Source organism: Mustela lutreola, chromosome 16 (assembly GCF_030435805.1).
Source record: "Mustela lutreola isolate mMusLut2 chromosome 16, mMusLut2.pri, whole genome shotgun sequence".
NCBI lineage: Eukaryota > Metazoa > Chordata > Mammalia > Carnivora > Mustelidae > Mustela > Mustela lutreola.
Window position 1 is genome coordinate 18,789,811 of NC_081305.1, and position 25,530 is coordinate 18,815,340.

The following is a 25,530-nucleotide window of genomic DNA, read 5'->3' on the forward strand; positions in this document are numbered from 1 at the left end:
ACGGACCTACCCAGGACATGTTTAATCTGGGCACCCCTTGGCCCACTCAAGTTGACACAAAGAATTAACCTTCATCCCAGTACAGTGAATTGTATTATGACCCCCCCCATATCCCCTTCACCCACCTTCAGCAGTTACCAACATTGTATGTTCTTCTTTTACCAGTGACCACCCCCTCCCAACTTTTTCTGGCTGTCCTGTTAAAACCGGTCTCAGATACAGCAGCATTTCAGCTGTAAATACTTAGTATGCAGCTTTAATGGTTAAAGACCGTGTTCCCTAAATGACACGCCACAGTATTGTCACATCTAAATAATTAACAGTTCCTTAATGTCTTAAGATCCAGAACGTGTTTCTTTTTCTCCAGGGATCTCAGAAGTGCCTTTTTGGTTTGTTTCAAGTAGGATCTAAACAGGATCCAAACGTTGCCTCTGCTCAGGACGCTTCTTAGGCTCTCCTAGTCTGCAGGAGCCCTCCTCTCCTTTTAGGCTGGTTGTCTGTTGATGAGAAGAGGTAATGTGTTGTGTAGCGTTGCCCACATCTTGAATTTGGCTGAGGGTCTCGTGGATGTAAAGTTAACGTGCTTCTCTGACTCTTGCCATTCCTGTAAACTAGTTCATTCTGGAGGCTTGGGTTCGGGGGATGGCAAGAAAGCTCTCTCGGTGCTGCCGTGTCCATCCTGTTGCATCGACATCAGAAGGCAAAAGTGTCTGATGGTCTTGCTTTCAGTGAGACCGGGATAGATGGCTCAGTATGAGTGTATTGGTCCATCTACTTAAAATTCCTCATTGGCCTTTTTTTTTTTTTTTTTAAGATTTTATTTATTTATTTGACAGATAAAGATCATGAGTAGGCAGAGAGGCAGACCGAGAGAAAGAGGAAGCAGGCTCCCCGCTGAGCAGAGAGCTCTGAGCTGAAGGCAGAGGCTTTAACCCACTGGGGGAGCCACCCAGGCACCACCCTCATCAGCCTTTTACTTAGTAGCTTAACAGCCAGTGATGATCATGACCTGGATCCGTGGTTCTGAATGGAGGTGCGAGATTTTGCCCTTTGGGGAACATCTGATAATATCTGGAGACATTATTTTTTTGGTTGCCAATGCGGGACTTGGGCACTGCGGGGGTTGGGTTGAATGCCAACGCCTTTATCAGCTTTTTTTTTTTTCTTTAATAAAGACTTAATTTATTTATTTAATTGACAGAGAGAGGGACGCCCGGGTGGCTCGGGGTCAAAGCCTTTGCCTTTGGCTCTGATCATGATCTCAGGGTCCTGGGATTAAGCCCTGCATGGGGCTCTCTGCTCAGTGGGGAGCCTGCTTCCCCTCTCTCTGCCTGCCTCTCTGCCTACTTGTGATCTGTCTCTCAAATTAAATCTTAAAAAAGAAATTGACAGAGAGCGCAAGCGAGACAGTGAGAGGGAACACAAGCAGGGGGAGTGGGAGAGGGAGAAGCAGGGAGCCTGATGCGGGGCTCAGTCCCAGCCTGGGATCCTGACCTGAGCTGACGGCAGCCACTTAACCACTGAACCACCCGGGTGCCCCTTTATCCGCTTTCCTAATAACAAGCTGATGCTTTAGCAACCCCCAAAGGCGAACAGTGGGATTTTCCCCTTGAACTGTCCATTAAAAACTTATGGCTTTTGTGTATTTAATATATTTCATTATTTTGTGGTCTTTTAAAAAGACTTTGGAATCTGAAATAATTTCAGACTTACACAAAAGTTGTGAGAGTGGTACAGAGTAATCTGTACTCTCTCCTAGATTCTCCAAATGTTAACTTTTTACCACATTTGCTGTATCTTTTCCCCTTGTGTGTGTACAGACACATGTGTATGTGTATATTTATGTAGTATTTTAAGACTTTTGAGTCTTTTAAGTCTTTGGTAGTATGGACTTGACACCGGTTTATCCTTAAATACTTCATTGTCCTTAAAGACAAGACCCTGTTGTTTTAAAACCACAGCATAATGATCAAAGTCAGGAAATTAACACTGATACAATACTAAAGCTAAACTGCAGACCTTATTCATAATTCTCTGGTTGCCTCAAAACTATTACACGCAGGCGCCTGGGTGGCTCAGTCGTTAAAGTGTCTGCCGTCAACTCAGGTCATGATCCCACGGTGCCGGGATCAAGCCCCGAATCAAGCTCCCTGCTCAGTGGGAAGGCTGCTTCTCCCTCTCCCACTCCCCCTGCTTGTGCTCCCTCTCTCTCTGTCAAATAAATAAATAAATTCTTAAAAAAAAAAAAAAACCCGACAACCTACTCTACATAGTACAAGAACATCCTGGATCACATGTTGTGTTCAGTCATTTCTCTTTAATCTCCTTGAGTCTGGGATAGTTCCTCAGCCTTTGTGTTTTGTGACATTGACATTTGGGAGGAATGCCGGCCAGTTATTTTGTGGCACGTCCCTCAATTTGGGTTTGTGTGACGTTTTCTCATGTTTAGACTCTGGCTATCTTGTGGTTGTCAGGAATGCCGCAGAAATAATGATGCCTTATTTTCAGTGCCTCCTGTCAGAGGCAGATGACGTAGATACCTGCTCCCTTACTGGTGATCTTAATTTGGTTCAAGTGATAGCTGCCAGGCTTCTCCACTCTCAGGTTACTCTTTCTCCCCCTGTATAATTAGTAAGTATTTTTGTGGGAAGATACTTTGAATATGTAACTATCCTGTAACTCCTCAAGCTTTCACTCATTAGTCTTAATATTCATTGATTCTTGCTTGAATCCTGTGTTGTTACGATGGCTGGCAAATGACCATTGTATGGATCCGTCTTTCCTTCAGTCTTATTAGCTGGATTTTTTTTTTTTTTAAAGATTTTATTTCTGGGACGCCTGGGTGGCTCAGTTGGTTGGACGACTGCCTTCGGCTCAGGTCATGATCCTGGATTCCCGGGATCGAGTCCCGCATCGGGCTCCCAGCTCCATGGGGAGTCTGCTTCTCTCTCTGACCTTCTCCTCACTCATGCTCTCTCTCACTGTCTCTCTCTCAAATAAATAAATAAAATATATTAAAAAAAAAAAAAAAGATTTTATTTCTTCATTTGTCAGAGAAAGAGCACAAGTAGGCAGAGCAGCAGGAAGAGGGAAAGGGAGAAGCAGGCCTCCAGCCGAGCAGGAAGCCTGATGCGGGGCTCGATCCCAGGACCCTGAGATCATGACCTGAGCCGAAGGCAGACGCTTAACGACTGAGCCACCCAGGCACCTCTAATTAGCTGGATTTTCAACTGTAAGAAAGAGTTTTCTCCTCTTCCCTGTTTGTTTATGTCAGTATGTGTTCATGGGTTCATGTTTTATTCACAGACTTTAATATTTAATTGTTACCTATTTTGATGCTCAGATTGTCCCAGATTTGGCCAATGGGAGCCCCTCTGAACCATTTCCAGTGCCCTTTAGACATGTTCCCTTCTTCCTCAGACACAAGAATTCCAGGCTCATCTTCGATCCTCCTACCTCAGCCCTGGAATTCTCCAGGGAGCCTTGGTTCCCTTCACTGGAAAATGATATTATTTAGAAATCAAGGTTTGAAGGTTACTCAGATGTATACAATGTCCTCAGGTGTATACGTTTATTATAATATGTATTTATGTGTATATTTCTATGTATATTGTATAAATACATCTACTTGTATTATCTTGTTGGCCATTGGGAGCCCCTTCAGGTTGACTCCTGCCTCCTTCTGACAAAACCTCAATGGCCTTCGACCTTATACTTGCTTTCGCATAGGCTTACCTTGTGTGTGCCCTGCCCCAGACCTGGAATCAGTCATTTCTCCTAGAAGTTCTTGTTCCTGTTAGTGTAAAATAATACTTAGAGACCTCAGTCTGGGCACTAGGATGGTTACGATTACTGACCTTGTGTTTCTAGGCCTTTTCAGTGGACACAGCTATTTAAAAAAACATTTTTTTTTAAAGATTTTATTTATTTATTTGACAGAGAGAGAAATCACAAATAGGCAGAGAGGCAAGCAGAGAGACGGGGGGAAGTAGGCTCCCTGCTGAGCAGAGAGCCCGATGTAGGGCTCCATTCCAGGACCCTGATCATGATCATGAGCCGAAGGCAGAGCCTTAACCGACTGAGGCACCCAGGGTACCCAGTTGCTTAACATCTTGCCCCTCATTTTTAAAATTTCATTAATAGGATAGGAGATTAAAAATGCATCCATGTTCCTTGGGGCACCTGATTGGCGCAGTTGGTTTATAGTATCTGACTCTTGATTTGGGCTCAAGTCAAAAATTGTGAAATTGACCCCTGGGTCGGGCATTGCTGGGTGTGCTGCTGCCCAAGTAAAGCGTCTCTCTCTCCCGCCCCCCCCAAACAAACAAACATGTTCCTCTTAGAATTACCTTATGGTGATGGTTGTGTAGCTTTGAATATACTAAATCCCACTGAGGTGTATACTTGAAATGGGTGGATTTTATGGCCCATCTATTACATCTCGATTGAAAACAAGCAGATCAACCATGTGTTCTTCACAGGGTGGAATGAAGATGACATCGAGTGAGAATGCTTGGGGCAGTGCCCGCCGCATCATGTGGCCCACAGGAGAAGCGCTCAGCAAATGTTGAATTTAGTAGGAGGGCCACCATCCTTATTGTCTGTGGAGCTGGGGACACCACTGACAGATCCTGCTGAGTGGTAGTCCCCTAATTTGTGTGTCAAGGTCTGGAGGAAGGTACTTAAATCTGCAAGTCGCTGACTGTTTGTGCAAGGGCCTGAGGGCCATGGGGTTTGGCCCCTGAAGTAGGTTCCTCTCCTCTTGGACCCTCCCGCCGTTGACTGATGCAGAGGTCCCGGGCTGGTCGGGCTCTGGGCCTCCCGGCTGTGAGGGTTTTCCAGGCGGGTTTTCCTGACCTCTTAGGATACGCAGTTCACTGTTGCGGCCCAGATTAATCTTTCGCAAAAAGCTCCTCTTGGATGACTGGTTTCTCATTCAATGGGAAAAACAGTGCCCTTGTCACTTAAGGTGGCTTGTCAAGGATGCTAGGGTGCGGAGCTGCCTGAGAGTTCAAGCAGGGGGAGGAAGGAAAGGGGGCAGGTTTTGCTTTTGAATCCAGTAGGGATGTGATACCACTTCCTGGGGCTTCAGCTTCATCCGGGAAGCAAGGACTTGAGAAGGGCAGCCGGGAGAGGAATGCAGCCGCACAGTTAACTGCCTTCACATGTGCACGGTTTGAAGGCATCGCGTTTCCTGTGTCCTCTACATGTGCGCTGTTTTTTGCTCCATTACTAATTGAAACAGTCTGAAAATGTAGCTTTTGGGGCAGGGTGGCATTTGCAGGAAAATGTTGTGGGCATTTTTTTGGCAAGAATGATGCTGACCGTCCTGTGGTTTTCTGAAGTCATGTGCAATTCTATCATCACACCGCATAATAAGTTTTCGAAACTTTTTTTTTAAAGAGCAAGAAAATGTTTTGCATTTCATTGGGAACACTGTTGGTGTGCTCTGCGTCGTTGGATGTCCAAAAATAAGCCTATTTTAATCTGTCCGGGACTGTGGTGTGCTGTGGCTAGCCAGTACATACAAGTGACCCATGGGTCTAGTGTGTGTGTGTGTGTGTGTGTGTGTAAGAGAGAGAGAGAGAGAGAGAGAGAGATCAGGCTCACTTATGTAAATATAATCATTGGTGTTAAAGGTGAGAGTCAAGCCAAACAAAGATACTGAAATGCAGTCCCTTGAGTTCAGCTCTAACTTATGTATGTCTTTAGGATCATAAAATGGCAAAATTATTGACACAGCAGAACCCAGCTTGGAAAATATGTCAGGATCCCTGGGCGAGTTGGCCTGGTAACATGGGCCAAACCCGGACCAGACCAGGCTGACAGCTTCCCAGACCGGCCGCAGCCCAATCCCTCCTGTCCTTCATCGGAAATGAAAACGAAGCCTTCGGAGTTGGGAGTGGCTGGGAATGTGGGTGCCCGTGGGGGCACACCTGGCAGAGCCTCGGGTGCCTGTCACCTCCCCTGGTCTCCTGCTTTCTTCTTGCTGCTCTCGGCCCCAAGTCCTTGGCAGCCTTCCCTTTCTGTGCTCTCTCTCCCTTTCTTCTCAACAATAAGGCATTTATTTGCCTCTGCCCCTGGGCTCCTTTGCCTAACGATTTCTCCTGCCTGATCAGGACTCCCTGCCAGCCTGGTGGCTCTCAGCTCTTCTAAGCAGGTAGTTCTCTTATTTCTCCTAATTCTCTGCCTCCAATCTGTAGCTCCAGTCCACTGACATTGCAGTTAGCTCACTGGTTTGAGAACCACCAAAAAAAATAAAATAAAAAATTAAAAAAATTGCTCATTGCTCTACTGTCTCAGGGGAGAGGAGGGAAAAATTTTAAATCCACTTTCCTCAGGGGATGGCCTCCCTTGAGAGGAGCAACTCGTGGATCACTTTCCTTAGGGGGGAAAAAATGTTTTTTATGACTTCTGAATTCTTTTTTTTAAATTTATGCTCCATTAGTCACCATACAGTACATCATTCGTTTCTGGTGGGGTGTTCGGTGATTCCTTGTTTGCATACAACACCCAGTGCTCCCCGCAGTCCGTGCCCTCCTGGATACCCATCACCGGGCTCACCCATCCCCCCACCCTCTTAGAAAAATTAAGATGTGACTGTAGTTAGATCCCTTTGAGAACAAGTAGCGAAGCTGTGAGCTTTGTCACAGGCCCTCGCAGCCCTGGTTGTGGAGGTCGCATACTGTGTTTCTGGAAGAGAAGCCATGCAGGGATGCTTTCCTCCAGGGGGTTTCAGGGGGGACTGGACCCTGGTCAGTCACAGGTTAAACATCTGGTGTAGGGGAACAGGGTATGTGGAACAGTAGCTTGGGGGCCTTGGATGTCTCTTCTGGCCACATGACGGAGACGCCCTCTGCTTCCCGAGTGGGCATGAATGTGACAGCAAAAAGACGGGGCCCAGCCCGGGGCCTGAGAGCATCGTACGTTATTGATGCTCCCTCTACACAAACCAGCCAAGGCTCTCATTTCAGAAGTCAGGCACCACCTCACACAGGCTTTCTCTCCTGGTTCTCCTCTAAGACCACCTGAGTCCAGTGCCCTCCAGGCAGACTTCTCAAGCCCTCTGCTGCCACCCACGCCCTCAGTGACCCTCTGTCGTCCTCAACAACTCCTGGACACTGAGCCTTCGGACCTGGGTTGTTCTCTGTCTGTATGTATCATGGGGTGTGTTGGCTGCGTTGGTACTGAGACCCCAAGCCCAGCAGGCCTCTAGGTGCCATCAGTGTTACTGAAGAAACTGGCCACCTAGGAGCCACTGCAGATCGCATTGTTGGAGATGGTCTTCATGTGGGCAGTCCCTTTTGCATGGGACTGGTTGTTCTAAGGCTCCTTAAAATTATTTTTAAATACTGTGATTTTTGCTTATATGAATATATTTTTTTTTAAGATTTTATTATTCATCTGGGGCGCCTGGGTGGCTTAGTGGTTTAAGCCTCTGCCTTCAGCTCGGGTCATGATCTCAGGGTCCTGGGATCGAGCCCCGCATCGGGCTCTCTGCTCGGCGGGGAGCCTGCTTCCCCCCCCTCTCTGCCTGCCTCTCTGCCTACTTGTGATCTCTCTCTGTCTATCAAATAAATAAAAATCTTTAAAAAATAAAATAATTTAAAAAAAGATTTTATTATTCATCTGAGAGAGAGAATGAGGGAGAGCATGAAAGGAGAGGGGTCAGTGAGAGAAGCAGACTCCCTGCGGAGCAGGGAACCCCATGCGGGACTTGATCCTTGGACTCTAGCATCATGACCTGAGCCAAAGGCAGTTGCTTCACCAACTAAGCCACCCCGGCTCCCTTACATGAATATCTTTGAATGAGTTTCATCAGATCCATTGGTAAACTGGTGATGAAGGAAGGTTAGGATTTTGCTTAATCTTCGAAAATGTCTTCACAGATTTTAGGGTCTCTCTTCCGGGGGGGCGGGTGGTCCCTGCCCTCACTTGAGTCAGAGTTGTTACATGCTGGCCTCTAGGCTGTTCTGTGCCCACGGCTTGCACTTAGAGTGCAGTGGCAGCTGGGCTGTGGGATTGTGCTCTCAAGAAGGCTTTAGAAATGATGAACTCTTCTGATACAGAAGCAGGACCAACATGGGCTTGCAGAATGACTCTCATTTTCCATTAGAGCTTTTAATGTCATTGTAAAATATTCATGAATGGTTTCAAAACAAATAAGGATTGATTCTTGGAGGTCACTAACGTGTAACTCATAATAAACCTGAGTGCTTCAAAAAGTGTTGATGGAGAGAATTTTGAATTTTTTTTTTAAAGAAGCACATATATTCATTGTAGACATTTTGGAAAATAAAAGACGCCTACTAAAAAAAGAAACAAACAAAAAAACCCAAAAACCAAAAAACTTATCCACAGTCCTATCACATAGATGCATTTCTGAAATAAAATTCCGCATATTTTATTCTTTTGTTTTAAAAGTATAAATAACATGGTCCATATCTCTATATCTTAAAGATTTTATTTACTTATGTATTTGACAGACAGATCATAAGTAGGCAGAGAGGCAGGCAGAGAGAGAGAGAGGAGGAAGCAGGCTCCCCACTGAGCAGAGAGCCCGATGTGGGGCTCGATCCCAGGACCCTGGGATCATGACCTGAGCCGAAGGCAGAGGCTTTAACCCACTGAGCCACCCAGATGCCCCATATCTCTATATCTTAACCTTGACAATCTGGTAAGAGTTTGTAAAACAATTTGCATCTGGTGTCTTGAAGAGTGAGTGACACATTCATTCTGTAAAATTTGCAGTTTATTTTTTTTTTTAAAGATTTTATTTACTCATGAGAGACAGAGAGAGGCAGAGGGGGAAGCAAGCTCCCCAAGGAGCAAGGAGCCGGATGCAGGACTCAATCCTGGGACCCTGAGACAGTGACCCGAATCAGAGGCAGACACTCAACTATCTGAACCACCCAGGCACCCAGATTTGCAGTTTCATACTAAAGATACGTTGTGAAATTTTACAGTATGCCACAGCACCTTTTCTAGTCAGTATGAGTTGTGTTATGCTGCGGCAACAAACAGATCTAACGTCTCCCTTGCCTGCTGCTCCCCCTGCTTGTGCTCTCTCATGCTCTCTGTCCAATGGATGAATACAACTTAAAAAAAAAAAAAAAACTTTAAAAAATGTCCTAAAACCCCATGTTTCTACTGGTGGGAGTGTCAGGTGTCAGGACTGTTCTGGAGGGCCGCAGTAAGGAACAGCGCTGTTTACCAGCATGTCTTGTTCTCTGCCTTCCAGGCACACTGTGGGGTTGGACATTTGTTCTGTGAGATGTTCCCCAGGCAGATACATGCTCACCCTGGTGGAGTTTATGCCCCAGAACTCCACATTTGCCACTCTGACTTCTAATCACACCTCCTCTGGGCGGGTGGTGATGGAGTAACAGTGGGCGTTCCGGGGATTTGGCTCATTGGAAGCCGAGTGAGAGATCGGTTACATTTGGTCCCTCTGTCACATCCACCCCTAGCTAGTTACTGTAGCCTTCCTTCTGCAGGAATGGCTTTCAGATAGGCTCTGAACTGACATCATGAAGAAGAAACGGGCCCTAAAACCCACAGGATAGATCAGGATTCTGTTCAGTAATGCAGAATATGCAGTTATAAACACACTGTACATTTTCTCTGTTTTGGGTGGAAATCACAAAAAATAGAACTGATCAAAATTCCAGGGTCTGTGTGGCAGAAGCCTGCAGCGGTAGCACAGAGCACAGTCCGTGTGTGGGGGAGATCACAAGCCCTGTGTCCCTGTCAGATGGTATCTGACAAACCTTGAACTGACTTTGGAAAGTCCCCCCCCCCAATGTCCCCAAATGGCACATAAAACTGCTTCCCATGCACTGAAACAGACTGAACAAATGTGCTAGTGATAAAGTGCGACACACTTGTCTGTAAGTTAATGTATGTGGTGTAAGAGCACACGGATTGTGTAATGGTGTTGTGCTCAATGCAAAATAGTGGCAGTCTGAAGTTTGAATTGTTCCTGATGTATACCAACATTTCAGATTAATTCTGTATACTTTTTTTTTTTTTTTAAGAATTTATGTCTTGAGGCACTTGGTTGGCTCAGTTGTTAAAAGTCTGCCTTCAGCTCAGGTCGTTGATCGCAGGGTCCTGGAATCAAGCCCCACATTGGGCTCCCTGCTTAGTGGGAAGCCTGCATCCTCCTCTCCCACTTCCCTGCTTGTGTTCCCTCTCTCACTGTGTCTCTGTCATATAAATAAATAAAACTTAAAAAAAAAAAAGAATTTCTTTCTTTGTCAGAGAGAAAGAGCACAAAACAGGGAGCGGCAGGGAGCCCAAAGCGGGACTCGATTCCCGGACCCTGGGATCCTGACCTGAGCCGAAGGCAGATGCTTAAACAACTCAGCCACTCATGCACCCCTGAAATTTTTTTAAAGTTTTAATAGTAACTTAATCAGCTCAAGTCTTTTCTCCCTCCCTTCCTGCTTTTTGATGTTGTCAATCATAATTAGCGGCACTGGTGGAAACCTGACAACCTTTGAATCCCAGCTCACTTACCAACTGTGAAAATACTCCTGGTCAGCTGGTCAGTGCCCCATGGAAAGGGCTCTGTCCAAGGATGGGCAGGATCCCCCAGTTGGCAAATGCAGTAACTGTTACTTATTGGCATCTCTTTGAACATCTCTGTGCTGTTTCACATTGTGACGTTTGTCTACTGCAGAACTGTTAGAAGTTGAATTACTCTTCATTCCTTGGTTCCTTTGAAGTTGTTGGCTTCCCGTATAATCTTGAGCCCTTATTTCCTTCTTGTGGGTCTATAGGTAGCTTTTATTTTAGCAATGATTGTTAGACTTCACTTTGCTGGAGGAAAATTAGGTATTTGCTGTGCCAGAAAGCAGGCAAAAAAGTGTCCTGTTTATTAGAAACAGAATATTAGAGGCCACCAAAATATCTGTCAAAGGGGGACTGATGAAATTATTACGAGCGTAGTTGTGTGTGCGTGCCAACCTGTCCATATCTCTGCATTTGAATACTTGTGGTCTTGTGTGTACGTGTTCTTCATCTCATTTCTGGTGTGAAGCTCCTAAAACCCTTGAAATTTTCTACATGATAAGAGGTGTCTTTTGATCTTCTCAGCAACCCGCTTTCAACCACATCCGAGTTTGTGGTAATGAGGGGACCTAGGGCTGGGGGCTGGCTGCCAGGGAACCAGCCATGAGATTAGAGAGTTGGAGGTGTCAGCCGCACTCATCTCTGGGAAGGGGAAGAGGGCTACGGACTGAGCCCTGTGGAGACTTGAACGCAGGACATGACCGCTGCCCAGGCCCTTGTGGACCTTGCCCTGCCTATCTCTTCATTCACTGTTCAGTTACATCCTTTTGTAACCTGGATGCCGGAGCCCCTGGCTCCAGGGGTTCCACACAGACCAGGTTTGGCTACTGGCCACAGACAAAATACAAAGGCAGAGAGAGACGGTGTGGTGAAACTAGAAAGGAATTGATTCCAGTGAGGGCGACACCAGGAAGACAGAGCCATCTCTCAAGCGCCGAAAATACTTCTGGGTTTAGGTAAGGAAAATGTGGGGCAGAGGTTGTAGGTATAAGCCGGTCGGCCGGAAAGGTCAGGTGCAGGACGGTCTTGGGGTCAACCTGGCCGGGTTCTTGCTGGCACAGGGCAGGCCCTGTTGCTTGAGGGAGTAGTTTCAATTTCTAGCCCAGAATGCCTTGCCTGCAGGGTGTTTTTCCTGAGTGGAGAGATAAGCTTGAAAGAACTCAATCAGATAACAGACTGAGGTCAGAATGGAGGCAGTTGAAGTTCTCTTCCACATGAATAGCCTTTCTAAGAGACTGTAATGAACTTCGTAATAAATCTAGAACCTTCTCAGTGAGGCCTTCCGTGTCACTCCCTAAAACTTCAAACACCTTTGCCCTAGTTACATTGCATTCTCCTTCCCTGCTTTGATTTTCTTCCCCCTTTGTACTTCATACCGCCTGGCACACTGTACTTTTAATTTCATTTCTGAAAGCTTCTCCTTAGACGATGAGCTAGAGAGCAGATTTCTGTTTTGTTCACTGCTGCTGCATGAGTGGCCCGTTAGATTTGCATATTCTTGAAACTGTTTTTATTTTAATATTTAAGACTGTAGGTGTTACCTTCCCACACAAATATGGTTGAAGTTAGCATACCAGAAACATTTGTAACTCATCAGTACAGTGTGTTATTTCTTGCCCAAGATTACTAGATCCAGTTACAGGGAGAAGAAAAAGGTTAGGAGTTTCCCTTATATGAACTACTTCTTTGTGAATTGATTGCAAGTCAAGCATGTAATTCAGATGGAGAATTCAGGTCCCTGATTCAATAGAAAATTAAAAGAGCCATTAGGAAAAGGACAAAGAATGTGCTTAAAGACTCCTGTCTCTAATGTGCTGACTTACACTGTGAACCACAAATTGATAGGAGAGGTGTCTTTTATGATTGCTGGGCACAAATCTGGATAATGGATAGAGCGGAGCTACCCTGCCCTGCCTCTTAACGGGGAGACCTGGCAAGCATGTCAGTAACTGTGGGTTGTAGATTTTTAGTCCCCCACCTGCCCCCATTTGTTGATGATGTGCAAGTTACTGCACTTGGTACCTTGGGTGGAGAGAGATGGGCTGGCCCCTGTCCTCAGAAAGCTCAGGAGGCAGAGGGAGGCATAATGTCAAGTATAAAAAAAGGGTAGAATGCAGTCACACATGAACAAGCTTTCCTGGGAGAGGGTGGAATCAAATAATGTCTGGCAGGGGGAGAGACAATCAGGGAAGGCATGGGGAGGAGGTGGCACTGAGTGGTGCCCTGAAAGGCATGCGTGGGACTCCAGGAGGCAGAGAAGGGCCACAGAGCAGCCCCTGCCTTGTGTTTCCCACGCTTCAGTCATCTGGGGATCTTGTCACTCCGACTGCACAGATCAAAGAGGAGAGGCAGAAATTCTGTACTTCAGCCGGCTCTCTGGTGATGCCGATGTTGCTGGCTCTGAGGACAGATCTGGGACCATAGAGCTGCCTGCGTACACGTCCTGGACCTTTGCAGTGGAGGTCGCCTCATGTTCTGACCCAGGCTGGACATTGTAAAGTTTTTTCCGGTGAGATAAACACAACACCAGGCAAAGTGGGTGCAAGGCAAGATTTATTAAAAACGCTCTCCAGCGAAGTTTCAGGGCTCAGGAGAAGGGGAGCCAGGAAAGTTGTGCCGGGAGGAGGTGGGCATCCTTGGGCGAGGTTCCGCCACTCTGGAAAGCAGAGTGGCGGAAGTCACGCCCAAGGCAGGGAGGAGGGGGCTTTTAAGGGGTCTCGGAGGAAGCTCAGGGGTCTTTTGGAAGTTTCCCTTATTTGGATATCCCGCCTGCTCATCGGGATCCCATTGGTCCACGGGAGCCCGGGGCGGGGGTCTCAGATTCCTGCTTGGGCCTTTGTTCTCCTGTCCGAGCTCAGGTCTTCTGGCGGGAACTTTCGCCATCTTTAGTAGCCTTTCCTGCCAGCCCAACATTCCGACCTTTTGCTTAATATAATGGTGTCAGGGGCGTCGACTTGGTTCTGGCTACTTCCTGCTGACAGGGGGCGTCGTCATAGGGGTAGTCGGAAGTGGGCAGGCGAGAGTAGGGCTGGAGGAGGAGTTGATTGACAGATACTCAGGCAAGTTCTTGTAGGCTTCCCTGCAAATACCGGAAAAGACAGGGAGCAACTGAGATTAGAAGGAGGATTATGCATACAGGTCCCGCCAGAGGGAGCAGCCAGGTTACCCAGTTGTAGGGGGCCTGGACAGGAGGAGGATGTGTCTCGCCACGGTGCTTGGATCCGATCCCTGAGTTCTTTGATCTTGGAAGTAACTATACCTGACTGGTTAACAAAGTAACAACATTCTTCATTTAAGAATAGGCAGGTCCCCCCTTTTTCGGCTGTCAGAAGGTCTAAGGCCCGTCGGTTCTGTAGAGCTAAGGCTGCCAGGCTGGTGACTTGCGTCTGTAGGGCTGTGAGGGAGTCAGCAACCCGTTCCGTGTCATCATTCAGGGCTTGGGAGAGTTTGTAAGAAAAGTCTATGGAGGTTCCTATCCCGCTGTTCCAGTTGCCACCCCTGTGGCTATTCCTGCCCCTGTTATGAATGGGAGGAAGGCAGCCCTTCCTCCATGGTTTTGGGGAAATAGGATGGACAGCAGCTGGGATTCAGAGTAGATGGTGGTAGAAGGAGATACAATGAATATACAGCCCAGGGAGTCATTAGTGGTCAGGCAGCGATAGATTCCCTGAGGGCACAAGAGAAATATTCCCGAGGGAGTACAGTACAGGAGGGAGGAGTTAGTGATATGGCAGCTGCGGTGGTAAGGGAGGACACATTAATAATAGGTATGTTTCCCCCGATGAGGCCCATATGGACCGTATTATTTGTGGCCCTGAAGTTGGGGAGTGGCCAGTCAATAGGGAGGGGTATCCCTACGACGTAAGTGAGGTAAGGTAGATAGGATAAAAGAGGCGGGGAAAGGGCCGGAGGGCTATGATTTCTAAGAAAGGGCCGGCCGTATAGTAATTCAAATGGGCTTAAGCCTGAAGACCCGCGGGGCGTAGCCAGGAGTCTTTTGAGAGCTATAGGCAGAAGTGTAGGCTAGGAAAGATGGGTTTCTAGGGTAGGTTTGGTGAGTTGGGCTTTGAGCACTGCGTTGGCCTTTTCTACCTTACCGATGACTGTGGGTGGTACGGGATGTGAAGTTTCCAGGTTATGTTGAGGCTCTCAGCTACCTGTTGGGTTACACTGGGGATGAAGGCAGGTCCGTTGTCCGACTGGAGGGTCCGGGGCAATCCGAACGTCGGGATGATGCGCTCGATGAGTATTGTAGCCACTACGTCCCCTGTTTCCCGGGCCATGAGGTATGCCTTGATCCAGCCTGTGAAATGTATTTTATGGTGAGGCATGGGAGTGAAGTCCAGTTGTCAGTCTTCCCCCGGCTGATGACCTCGGAGGTGTTGGTTAGGCCTTGGTCTGCGGGATTCCTCCTTGTGAATTCACGACGGAACAGGTTTTGCAAGCCCTGTGGACAACTTCGATTACCTTAGATAAGGAAGGATGATAGAACAATGGCTGAAGAAATTAGTGGAGAGCCTATGGGCCACTATGGAGGGATTGGTGGATGTCAGTAATCAAGGTGTGCACCAGATTGCCTGGCAGGGCAATCCTGTCCTGGATGTAGATCCACCCCTTATCTGGCAAGGGTATAGGCAGTAAAGTTGCAGGGTTTAAGCGGGGGGAGGTAGAGAGAGAGAGATGCGGGTTCTTTAGGAATAACAGATGGAATAGCTGGAGACGAGGAGTCAGATGGGCCAGGGATCAGTGGCTAAGGTCTGTGAGTCGGCAGGAGAGTAGACCGTGATGGGCTGCCCTAAGGTCATGTTGAGGGCCTTAGAGGGGGGTACTTGATATCCCTTGGCCCCCAGAAAGTTAAGTAGGGTGGAGGTGTTGTCTTGGGAGACCGACGGGGAGGGGCTACAGAGGAGGAGGTCATCCACATATGTAGTAGAGTACTGGCCTTAAGGACGCACTGCTGTTAAGTCTGTAGGCCTGGCCGAAAATGTGAGTGCTGTCCCTGAACCCCTGGGGTAGAACAGTCCAAGTTAGTTGTCCAGAAGCATGCGTGTCAGGATCCTCCCAGGTGAAGGCAAAAAGAAAATAGAAATCAGGGTGCAAAGGGATGGTGAAAAAAGCGTCCTTTAGCTCCAGTACAGTAAAGTGAGAGGTGTTTGGGGGAACGCGAGACAGTAGGGTTAGGAACGACTGGGTGGAGGGGGACCACGACCTCGTTGATAAGCCTAAGGTCTTGTACCAGTCGATAAGCCCCTGAGGGCTTGCGTACTGGGAGGATGGGTTAAGGGGGAAATGATGGGGATCAGGAGTCCCTGACGTTAAAGCCGTTCTATGATAATTTCAGGCCCCGGCGGTGGGCTAAGGAAATAGGGAACTGAGCTTGAGGGAAACTTAGAGTTATCCTTAAGCTGTACTTTAACCGGAGTAAGGTGGGAAGCGATGATGGGTTCCGAGGTGTCCCACACCTGAGGGTCTACAGTAGGTAGGTCATCTGGAGCGGGGGTCGAGGGAGTGGAGAGGTGTAGGATGAGACGGGTTGAGGTGGATAGAGGGGAGGAAGGGGAGAGGCAGACAGTTGCCCTCAGTTTCTGGAGAATGTCCCTACCCAGTAGAGGGACCAGGCAGGAAGGAATCATAGGAACGAGTGGGGGAAGGGAAACCCATCCAGGCTACAGGTAAGGGGAAGGGTCACCCTAGGATTGGAGGAGGTCCCATCGATCCCCATAACAGTAATTGGTGAGGTTCGAGTAAGTCCCGAGTAGGAAGGCAGAACAGAGTAGGTAGCCCCCGTGTCCAGCAAAAAAGAGATGGACTTACCCACTACCTGGAGCGTAACCCTGGGCTTGGCCTGGGTGAGAGGGGTGGCTGAGTCTGGGCTTCGTCAGTCGTCCTCCAATCCAAGCAGTTGAAAGGCCATACTTACTGTCTCGGGGGGCCCCCCACGTTGAGGTGCTGAAGATACCCCGAGGTTAGGGCAGTCGGATTTCCAGTGGCCCATCAAATGGCATTGAAGGCAAGGCCGAGTTGGGGGCTTTGGATTGGGGCACTGGTGAGCCCAATGTCCCTCGGCCCCGCATTTGAAACAGGCCCCCCCGGGGGGGGGTGATTGGTTGCCCCTCTCTGCTGGCTCCCGGAGCCGGCCGGCCGCAGGGCTGCTACCAAGGCTTGGGTCTGCAACTGAACCTTTTGCTGGAATATGGCTTGTCGTTTAAGCTCAGCCGCCTCCTCACGGGAATTAAAGACCTTAAATGCCATTTTCACCAAGTCAGAAATGGGGGTCTGGGGGTCCTCCTCAGCCTTCTTTAACTTTCTCTGTATATCCGGTGCCGATTGAGAGATAAAATGAGTAGCCAGTACTGTGGCCCCCGCAGGAGAGGCAGGGTCCAAGCGAGTGTACTGGGTTAAAGGTTCGGTCAACTGGTTAAGAAACATGGTGGGGTTGTTGTAGGGGCCTGGACAATCTCCCTAATCTTGTCGTAATTAACGGCCTTATTAGAGGCTGCCCGCATGCCGGCTATGAGACACTGGACCATGCGGTCGCGGCACCAGTGGCCATCTTGGCCATCCTGATAATCCCAACCTGGTTCTACAGCTGGGACCGCCTGGGCTCCAGCATCAGTGAGCTGGACCTGATCCGCGTGCTCCCGGGCAGCAGCCTGGATGCGTTCCCTCTCCTCTATGGTGAGGGTGGTGGTCTGGACCACATGTAAATCATGCCAGGTGAGGTCATAGGCTTGGGCCAGATATTGGAATTCTTTAATGTAGTTATCAGGACTGGCCGAAAAGGAGCCCAAACGTTTCTCAATTTGGGAAAGGTCCTGTAGAGAGAAGGGTGCATGAACTCAAACAACTTCCTCAACTCCAGCAACCTCCCTTGGGGGGCAGACTAACTCGGAGTGGGGGGCTTTCGAGCCCTAGTGCGGCTGGAGCCACACAGACACATTCACGCAGTCAGGCACTCTTCAGATTCAAACAGATTGGACACCCTCCCCTTTGGGTATCCCTGGCTAATGGGAGATGATCAGTCTCCCCTTCCATTCTTTATGAAAGGATTTAGCTCAAACAGTAGCCCTGCGGCTGTTAAAACAGAATTCAATTAAGCACAAAAGGTGTTTACCAACAACAGATTTCAAAAGCGTAAACCTAGTTCCGGGACCAGCGCTCTGGTATTTTATCCCATTCGGTTAACGGTTACCAAAGACTTTGAATGCTACCTTAAGAATGACCCATTAAAACTCCAAGACACACAATTAACCATCAGTTCTAGTCATCTCTTTGCTAGCAGATTTTAACAAATAACAAGAGCCTATTTGACCTTCAGTAAACTTTGATTGGAGTTTCCCGTTTACTGCGGATAAATTTGTCAGGAGTTCGAATAGGAGTGGGGAGGGAGAGAAGGAGGGGTAGACGAGGGCGCCGGTTCAGAAATCCTGAATTTAAGGGACCTTGGGGTGGAGGATCGCGGTAAGGAGGAGGAGGAGGAACCAGAGGCCCTCTTGTCAGTGGATGGGTGAAGCTCTCCGGGGGTTCAGAGAGAGGAGATGGGGAGGAGAGGTCCGAGTCTTTGGGAGCAGTGGGTGGCAGGGTAGGGGGAGGGGAGCGGGCCAAGAGGACCTGAGAGGTGGAGCAGTGAGAGCAGAGGAAGGGGCGAGAGTGCAGAGTCCAGAAAGCTGGACATAAGGGACCTTGGCCCATCTGCCTTGGAGTCTGCTGAGGTTATTTAGGTCCATGAAAATCTGATTGTTAAATGTGCCTTCCGGAGGCCATTGGGACTAATTGTCTAATCGGTATTGTGGCGAAGCGACAGTACAGTAACGTCGTTTTCGCAGGTCCTGGTCCAGTTCCAGGGTTTTAAGATTGGCCAGCAGGCCTAAAACACCCCCGGGATGTTTTAGGGTCGGATTTGGATTGGAAGGTCCCCACGATTCGTTGCCGGGCAACCCGAGGGCTGGAGGAAGGCGTCCCCTCGTCCACCACTGGGTTGCGGAAAAACTGTGTCAACTGCCATAGAGGTTAGGACGTCTCCCAGCCTCTCGAAGTCACGGAGGTCACCTGGTGACCAGCGGGGTCCACCCTGACGCGGCCGTGATTAGGGCAGGGCTTTCCGGAAGGAGGTGCGGAATCGGGGAAACTCACCACAGCTTCGGAAGTGGCGTTTGGAAAGGCAGGTCTGGTTCGGCCAGGGAAAGGAGAGAGCCTCCCCACTGTGTGGGGGCTCAATCCCCTTCCCGGGTTTCGGCACCAAATGTAAAGTTTTTTTCCGGCGAGATAAACACAACACCAGGCAAAGTGGGTGCAAGGCAAGATTTATTAAAAACGCTCTCCAGCAGGACGCCTGGGTGGCTCAGTTGGTTAAGCAGCTGCCTTCGGCTCAGGTCATGATCCCGGCGTCCTGGGATCGAGTCCCACATCGGGCTCCTTGCTCAGCAGGGAGCCTGCTTCTCCCTCTGCCTCTGCCTGCCATTCTGTCTGCCTGTGCTCACTCTCTCCCCCCCTCTCTCTCTGATAAATAAATAAATAAAAAAAAATTAAAAAAAAAAAAACAAAATGCTCTCCAGCGAAGTTTCAGGGCTCAGGAGAAGGGGAGCCAGGAAAGTTGTGCCGGGAGGAGGTGGGCATCCTTGGGCGAGGTTCCGCCACTCTGGAAAGCAGAGTGGCGGAAGTCACGCCCAAGGCAGGGAGGAGGGGGCTTTTAAGGGGTCTCGGAGGAAGCTCAGGGGTCTTTTGGAAGTTTCCCTTATTTGGATATCCCGCCTGCTCATCGGGATCCCATTGGTCCACGGGAGCCCGGGGCGGGGGTCTCAGATTCCTGCTTGGGCCTTTGTTCTCCTGTCCGAGCTCAGGTCTTCTGGCGGGAACTTTCGCCATCTTTAGTAGCCCTTCCTGCCAGCCCAACAGACATGTGGTGGGCTGCGAGGTACTTGGTTGGAGAAGTGCTAGAGTAGAGGCCAGGAGCCCAAGATCGATCTGGTTTTTGGTGCAAAACCACCTGACCTTTCATTGCTCCCTGGGCCATCCACTGAGCCTTTGGGCCGCCTCCTTCTCCTGAAATCTTCCTTTAAAAGCTCACGTAGTGGGGCGTCTGGGTGGCTCAGTGGGTTGGGCTGCTGCCTTCGGCTTAGGTTGTGATCCTGGGGTTCTGGGATCTAGTCCCGCATCGGGCTCTCTGCTTGGTAGGGAGCCTGCTTCCCCCACCCTCTCTCTGCCTCCCTCTCTGCCTGCTAGTGCTCTCTGTCTGTCAAATAAATAAATCTTAAAAAAAAAAAAAAAAGCTCACATGTTGATTTCCACCGATACCTGTTTGACTGTGATCTCCAAGCTCTTAGGACATATTGCTGGAATGTTACTTTGGTCCTTCAGGAAGAAATTGGTGCCATTATTGGTGGATTTTTCAACATTTTTTTTTAAAGATTTTATTTATTTGACACAGAGAAATAGTGAGAGAGAGAGAGAGAGAGAGAGAGACAGCGCGCGCCCAAGCAGGGGGAGTGGCATGCAGGCAGGGAGAGGGAGAAGCAGGCTCCCCGCTGAGCAAGGAGCCCCATATGGGGCTCCATCCCAGGATGCTGGGATCATGACCCGAGCCGGAGGCAGCCCAACTGACTGAGCCAAACAGGCGCCCCAATTTTTCAGCATTTTTATAAGCTGTCGTTCTGACTTTGTAATGGCCAGGCCTGGTGATCGCCTTTAAAAAGCATAGCTTGTGAATGAATTAGGTGGGCCTCGCCTTTAGGCGCTTGTAATTGTTTTAAAGCCCTCCGGGGTCCGCGACCACCTGCTTGACCTCTGCCTGAACCCCTAGGGTAGCTGCAGATGGCATAAACAGACACCATTTGGACCCTGCCCTCTGGCGTCAGCATAATTGCGGTAGGGACTCGGAATGAGAAACCTGTGTCGGCCGTGACCACTTGCTGGTGGTGGAGGAAGCACTGAACACATGGCAGAGCCGTTCCTGTTTGTTCCCAGGGGCCGAGCCGCCCCCAGACAGTGGCCGGGGACCACGGCGGGGCGGAGGTGTCCACGTTAGGACTTGGTCCCTTTGCCAAGGCCCCCATACCTGTTGTTACATAAGAATTTCATCGGGTCCTGTTCCTGACAGCGATACTGCCGTCCCCTGAGGACTCCTGGCCGCATATGGCGGCGGCGGTGGGGTTTTATTTAAATGTGGCAGGCACATATGTCCACGGATGGATACTAAATATACACACGTGTGTGTGTTTCCAATTTTCTTCCTAGATCTTGGCCCTGATTGCGTTCATCTGCATAGAGACCATCATGGAGTGCTCCCCGTGTGAAGGCCTCTACTTTTTTGAGTTTGTGAGCTGTAGCGCTTTTGTGGTGACGGGAGTCTTGCTGATCCTGTTCAGTCTGAACCTCCACATGAGGATCCCCCAGATCAACTGGAACCTGACCGTGAGTATAAACCCCCACCACCCTCTGACCCTGAAAGGACCGGGTGCTGTCCAGCATCAAGGGCGGCCCAGAGTCTCTCCGCCATCTTGTTGGGCGCCTGTTTATTTGATGCTGGGTTTACTGCAGTGCAGCTGTGAGAGTTTAACTTTCTTCACTGGGTTGAGTAAACCTGTGAAGTAAGTTGAATCTTCACTAACGGTAGAGCCGTCGTATAGCAATTATTTTGCCCCACTTGAAAGATGTCATTTCAGTTTTATGCTCCTCTGAGCAGATTGGTAATGTTGATATTTGCAGAACCTGGAAAGAAAAAAATGGAATTAATACGTTTGCATATTTTTCACACTGGACCCAAAAGCTGTTTACAAAAGCATTGATTTGGGAAGAATTGAAAATACGAATGAATATGCCAGTGACTTGCCAAGCCTAGGATTAGCATTAAATTCAAAGGCAACTGGGAGGACATGGAGGGTTCTGTGCTTTGGTCAGAGGTGTTTTTTTTTTTTTTTTTTTTTTTTTTAAGATTTTATTTATTTGACAGACAGAGATCGCAAGTAGGCAGAGAGGCAGGCAGAGAGAGAGGAGGAAGAGAGATCGCAAGTAGGCAGAGAGGCAGGCAGAGAGAGAGGAGGAAGCAGGCTCCCCGCCGAACAGAGAGCCCAATGGGGGGCTCAATCCCAGGACCCTGGGATCATGACCTGAGCTGAAGGCAGAGGCTTAACCCACTGAGCCACCGAGGTGCCCTTTATAGGGTTGTTTTAAGAATGAAACGAGACCGTGCATATAAGGGACCTCAAGCCTGTGTACGCAGCTGCCATTCTGAGAGAGATTAATATGACCGCAGGCATATTGGTCTCCTACCAACCACGTTTCCCCTACAGACTTCTGCCAGGTTTGGCTTTACTCCCTCATTAAGTCTTATCTACTGATTTGACAGCTATAAATCTGTTAAAAGATTTCATACTGCAGCTTAATAACTAATTCATACTGGCCATTATCCCCAGAAATACCTCTTTAGTGAGCTTGCTAGAATTCTGATTTTTCTGTTTTAAACATTAAGGGCCTTTTCCCCTTGGTGGCTACCACATGTTGGGTCATACTGACCTGCATCTTTTTCACTGGGAAGTTCATATACATTCTCTTTCCTGGACAGCATTGGGTAGGGCACACGCCTACGTGTGATACGGTCACTTGAGAACACTTTCAGCCCTCTGGGATCCTTTCCAGAATTTCCACCCTTTTGGAGCAGATGAAGGTGTATGCATGCTTATTCAACAGAAGAGTGCATGAGTACATGAACTTGAGGAAGTGTACTTACTGAGGGGAGCTCAGGTCATCTGTTCTCCGGGAGGGGAGAAAAAAGTGAGTTCTTCAGGGCTGGACACAGCTCACTGAGTCGCTACAGAGGGTTGGCCTTGACCATGTTTTTTCTCTAACAAGGGGGTGGGAATATTTTGTCCTCATTAGAGCCAGTTATGGCTAATGAGTGAAACAGGGTGTGATTGGTATAGAGTTAGAAAAATGGTGATTTCAGGAGCCTTTGTTGACACAAAAATATTCATGGAAAATGATAAATAAGGAGGAAGCTGCAAAGTATATATTTTATACAAGCATTATTTGATGCAAGCAGAAAGATTCTCTTAGCTCTGGACTTGCTTGATTTTGATGAATCTGTGGGACTTACCTGGTGATACTTGTTTTTCTCTGTATATTCGGGGCTCATACACCGTTGTGTCCCACTCATGTTTACCTTAATGAGTGCCCAGGCCTCCTCCCTCAGGCCACCCCTCTCTTCCATCCCCGCCTGTTACTGAAAGCCGGCTGCTAGGGGCTCCTACTCTCCTTAGCCAGCTCGCTGAGTCCCGTCATGGACTGCTTCTCCAAACTTCTAACAAGGAGGGAAGGTCTGTGCTCTATTCCCTCCTCCCCATCACTGTTTTCTCACCTCTTACTGTCAAATATAGCTCACCCAGAAAACGTGCTAAAATGTACCGTTGAATGAAGACTGATAAAGGCTGTGGAGTATCCACCTGGGTCAAGAGAGAAACCTGACATCCTTGAAAGTCCTCTGGTCAGGATCACTGGGGCCTCCATGGTCCTGGATCCCTTGGCTGTTCCTCTGTCTCCGTATCCCCCCACCACCGCCTCCTCCACTGAACAGTGCGAGCAGAACTGCCCTGGAATGTTCTGTCCCTCCTGCTGCACTCTCTGCTCTTGCCTGCCGTGACACCAGACTGTCCTGGCTCTTCTTCCTCAGTGCCTCGGTGGCCCCTGCTCACCCCACAGACCTTGCACAATCAAGAACCCAGGTTGTTTGTTGAGTGGGGACAGTCTGATCACCCAGAGGGGCCACCTGCAGAGCCCCAAGGCCTTGGCCATGACTCATGGTATAATGTTTCCTGACACCCCTTTTCACACCAAATATAGGTCTTTTTTTTTTTTTCTTGACAACTAAATCTGTGTAGTATTTCCACACCAAGCAGATCTCTAATTCTCTTGACACTAACAAGGTGTCTGAAAATTCAGCTCTGTTCCGACGCTGACTTCTGCAGTTGGCACAGACCCCCGGGAGAAGGGCCCAGTTGGAGACTGCCCCCTGCTGCAGACACCTGCCACAAACGGGGCTCCTGGGGGACCTGCACCAAGTGCAGATTTGCCTCCTGGGTTTTGTAATTCTGTAGAACAATTTACAGAGCTTGGGAGGAGTGCTGTACTTAGGCTCACTGGTTTGCCAAAAAGGGTACAACTCAGGAGCAGGCAGACGGAAGGGATGCATATGCATAGGGCAGGGTCCAGAAGAGTCTCAGCGTTCTGGAGCTTCTGTCCTTATGGGGTGGGGGTGCAGCATCAGCTCAGAAGCTCCCTGCACACCGTGGTTTGGGGCTTTTCGTGGAGATCTCATTACACAGGCATGATTGAATTAAAGTCATTGACCATTTGCATCCATGTGTAGAGATGACACCAGAGCCAGCCACAGATCCTCGTGGTTTGGGGGCAACTGCAGTGAGAACCTGGGGCCTGAGCCTGTTTTCAGCTGTCTCACCTGTGGCCTGTCCAGCAGACATCTGATGGACACCTGCTTTGTGCTGGGATTTGGGAACCAAAAGCATGGGGTGGGTCAATGCAAGCTGCTCGCCCCTTGGTAAGCGTGCTTCGTGAGATCCAGTTTTGTGGAAGTCCTGGTGGAACATAGGCAAAGAGGTAGTACATGCCTTGGGGCAGAAGCCTGGAGTGGATGTCAGCAGGGGAATGTTCAGAGAAGAAGCCAGATGTCGGCTGGGCCTTGAAAGCTGTGTGGGTACCCACTGGGCCCAGAGTGTGGATGGATAGGGAGGGCATGTTGCTGGATGGCCCATTCTCTGGAATGGAGATGGTGTTGGAGACGGTGGGCCTGCCTGGGCTGGGCACCTGAGCAGATAGGCCAGAGATGGGGCGACAGGGCAGGTGGCTCTCCTTCCCAGTCCCTGCTGTGTCATTGCTTCCGGGCATTTCTAGAACAGCTTTTCAAGAACAGCTAGAAGCTTCTTTTTTTTCTTTTTCTTTAAGAGGTTAGTTTTTAATGTGCGGTCTTCCGGTGTTTAGATGATGGCGTGTTCAAATTTGTTTGGAATGCTGTGCACGTCAGACCGGTCTGTGGGCCAGATATGGCCAGTAGGCCTTGGGTTCACACCCTCTAGGCCACATCCTGTTGACCTGTTAGTGGAGTTAGAGAGGCTCACCCCTGTATCTACCAGTGTGTCAGCAAAGGAGACACCCGGAAGCCTGTGTTTGGGAGTGTGGATTTCCTCTTCATCTCCTAGCACAAGGACGGTCTGCACCCTTGGGTGTTCTAGAGGCCAGACCGGAAGCATAAAGTGGTGGGGGGTATGAGATGATAGGGAGTGGGGATGACTGGGGCAAACTGGAAAGCATGTGGCTGAGAGAGTACACGTCCCAGTAAGAGCATTTAAAAAAGGGGTCAGCTCATTGGTCAAGTTTCTGAACTCCTGAAAGACTCAGCCTATTCCCGTAAAATGGGAATATCTACTGCATAGGCTTGATGTGAGAATTAAGTGAAAGCATGTATTGAGGAGTACATTAAAATGGAACTGGTGAAGGTAGATATCAAGAATTACTTTTGGGGGCACCCAGCTAGCTCAGTAGGTGGACTGCATTGACTCTTAATCTCAAGGCTGTGAGTTCAAGCTCCATGTTGAGTGTGGAGCCTACCTAAACAATTATTAAATAAAATGTTACTTCTATATTTTAAAAAAATGGATCACCATCGTTGACTAACCACCCCCCCCCCCCCCCCGGCCAAAGCCCATCAGAGGGCATGTCTGTGTGTTCCCCCTAATGTGAAGGATGAACCTGCAAGGCTTGATTTTTGTTTCCCGGACAAGGAACTCCAGTAGTTGATGCTGACCCACACCCGCGGTATTCCCCCTTTTAAGTCTTTTAAGCTGTGCCGAGCAGTGTCTGTTACAGAAAAGCTGGAAGATGCAGGTAATAAAAAAAATAAAATCATGTGATGATCCAAGACCAGTGAAAACATACATCTCCTCAAAA

The 25,530-nt window shown here is 48.8% G+C and overlaps 1 protein-coding gene across 1 annotated transcript in view; it reads left to right on the plus strand.

Moving 5' to 3' along the window:
• Positions 1 to 25,530, plus strand: part of CMTM4 (CKLF like MARVEL transmembrane domain containing 4) — a 74,020-nt gene that overhangs the window by 36,496 nt on the left and 11,994 nt on the right. Inside the window, exon 2 of the mRNA XM_059153727.1 lies at positions 20,809 to 20,985. Within this exon, the coding sequence (XP_059009710.1) occupies positions 20,809 to 20,985 (177 nt within the window). The remainder of the gene's footprint in view (positions 1 to 20,808; positions 20,986 to 25,530) is intronic.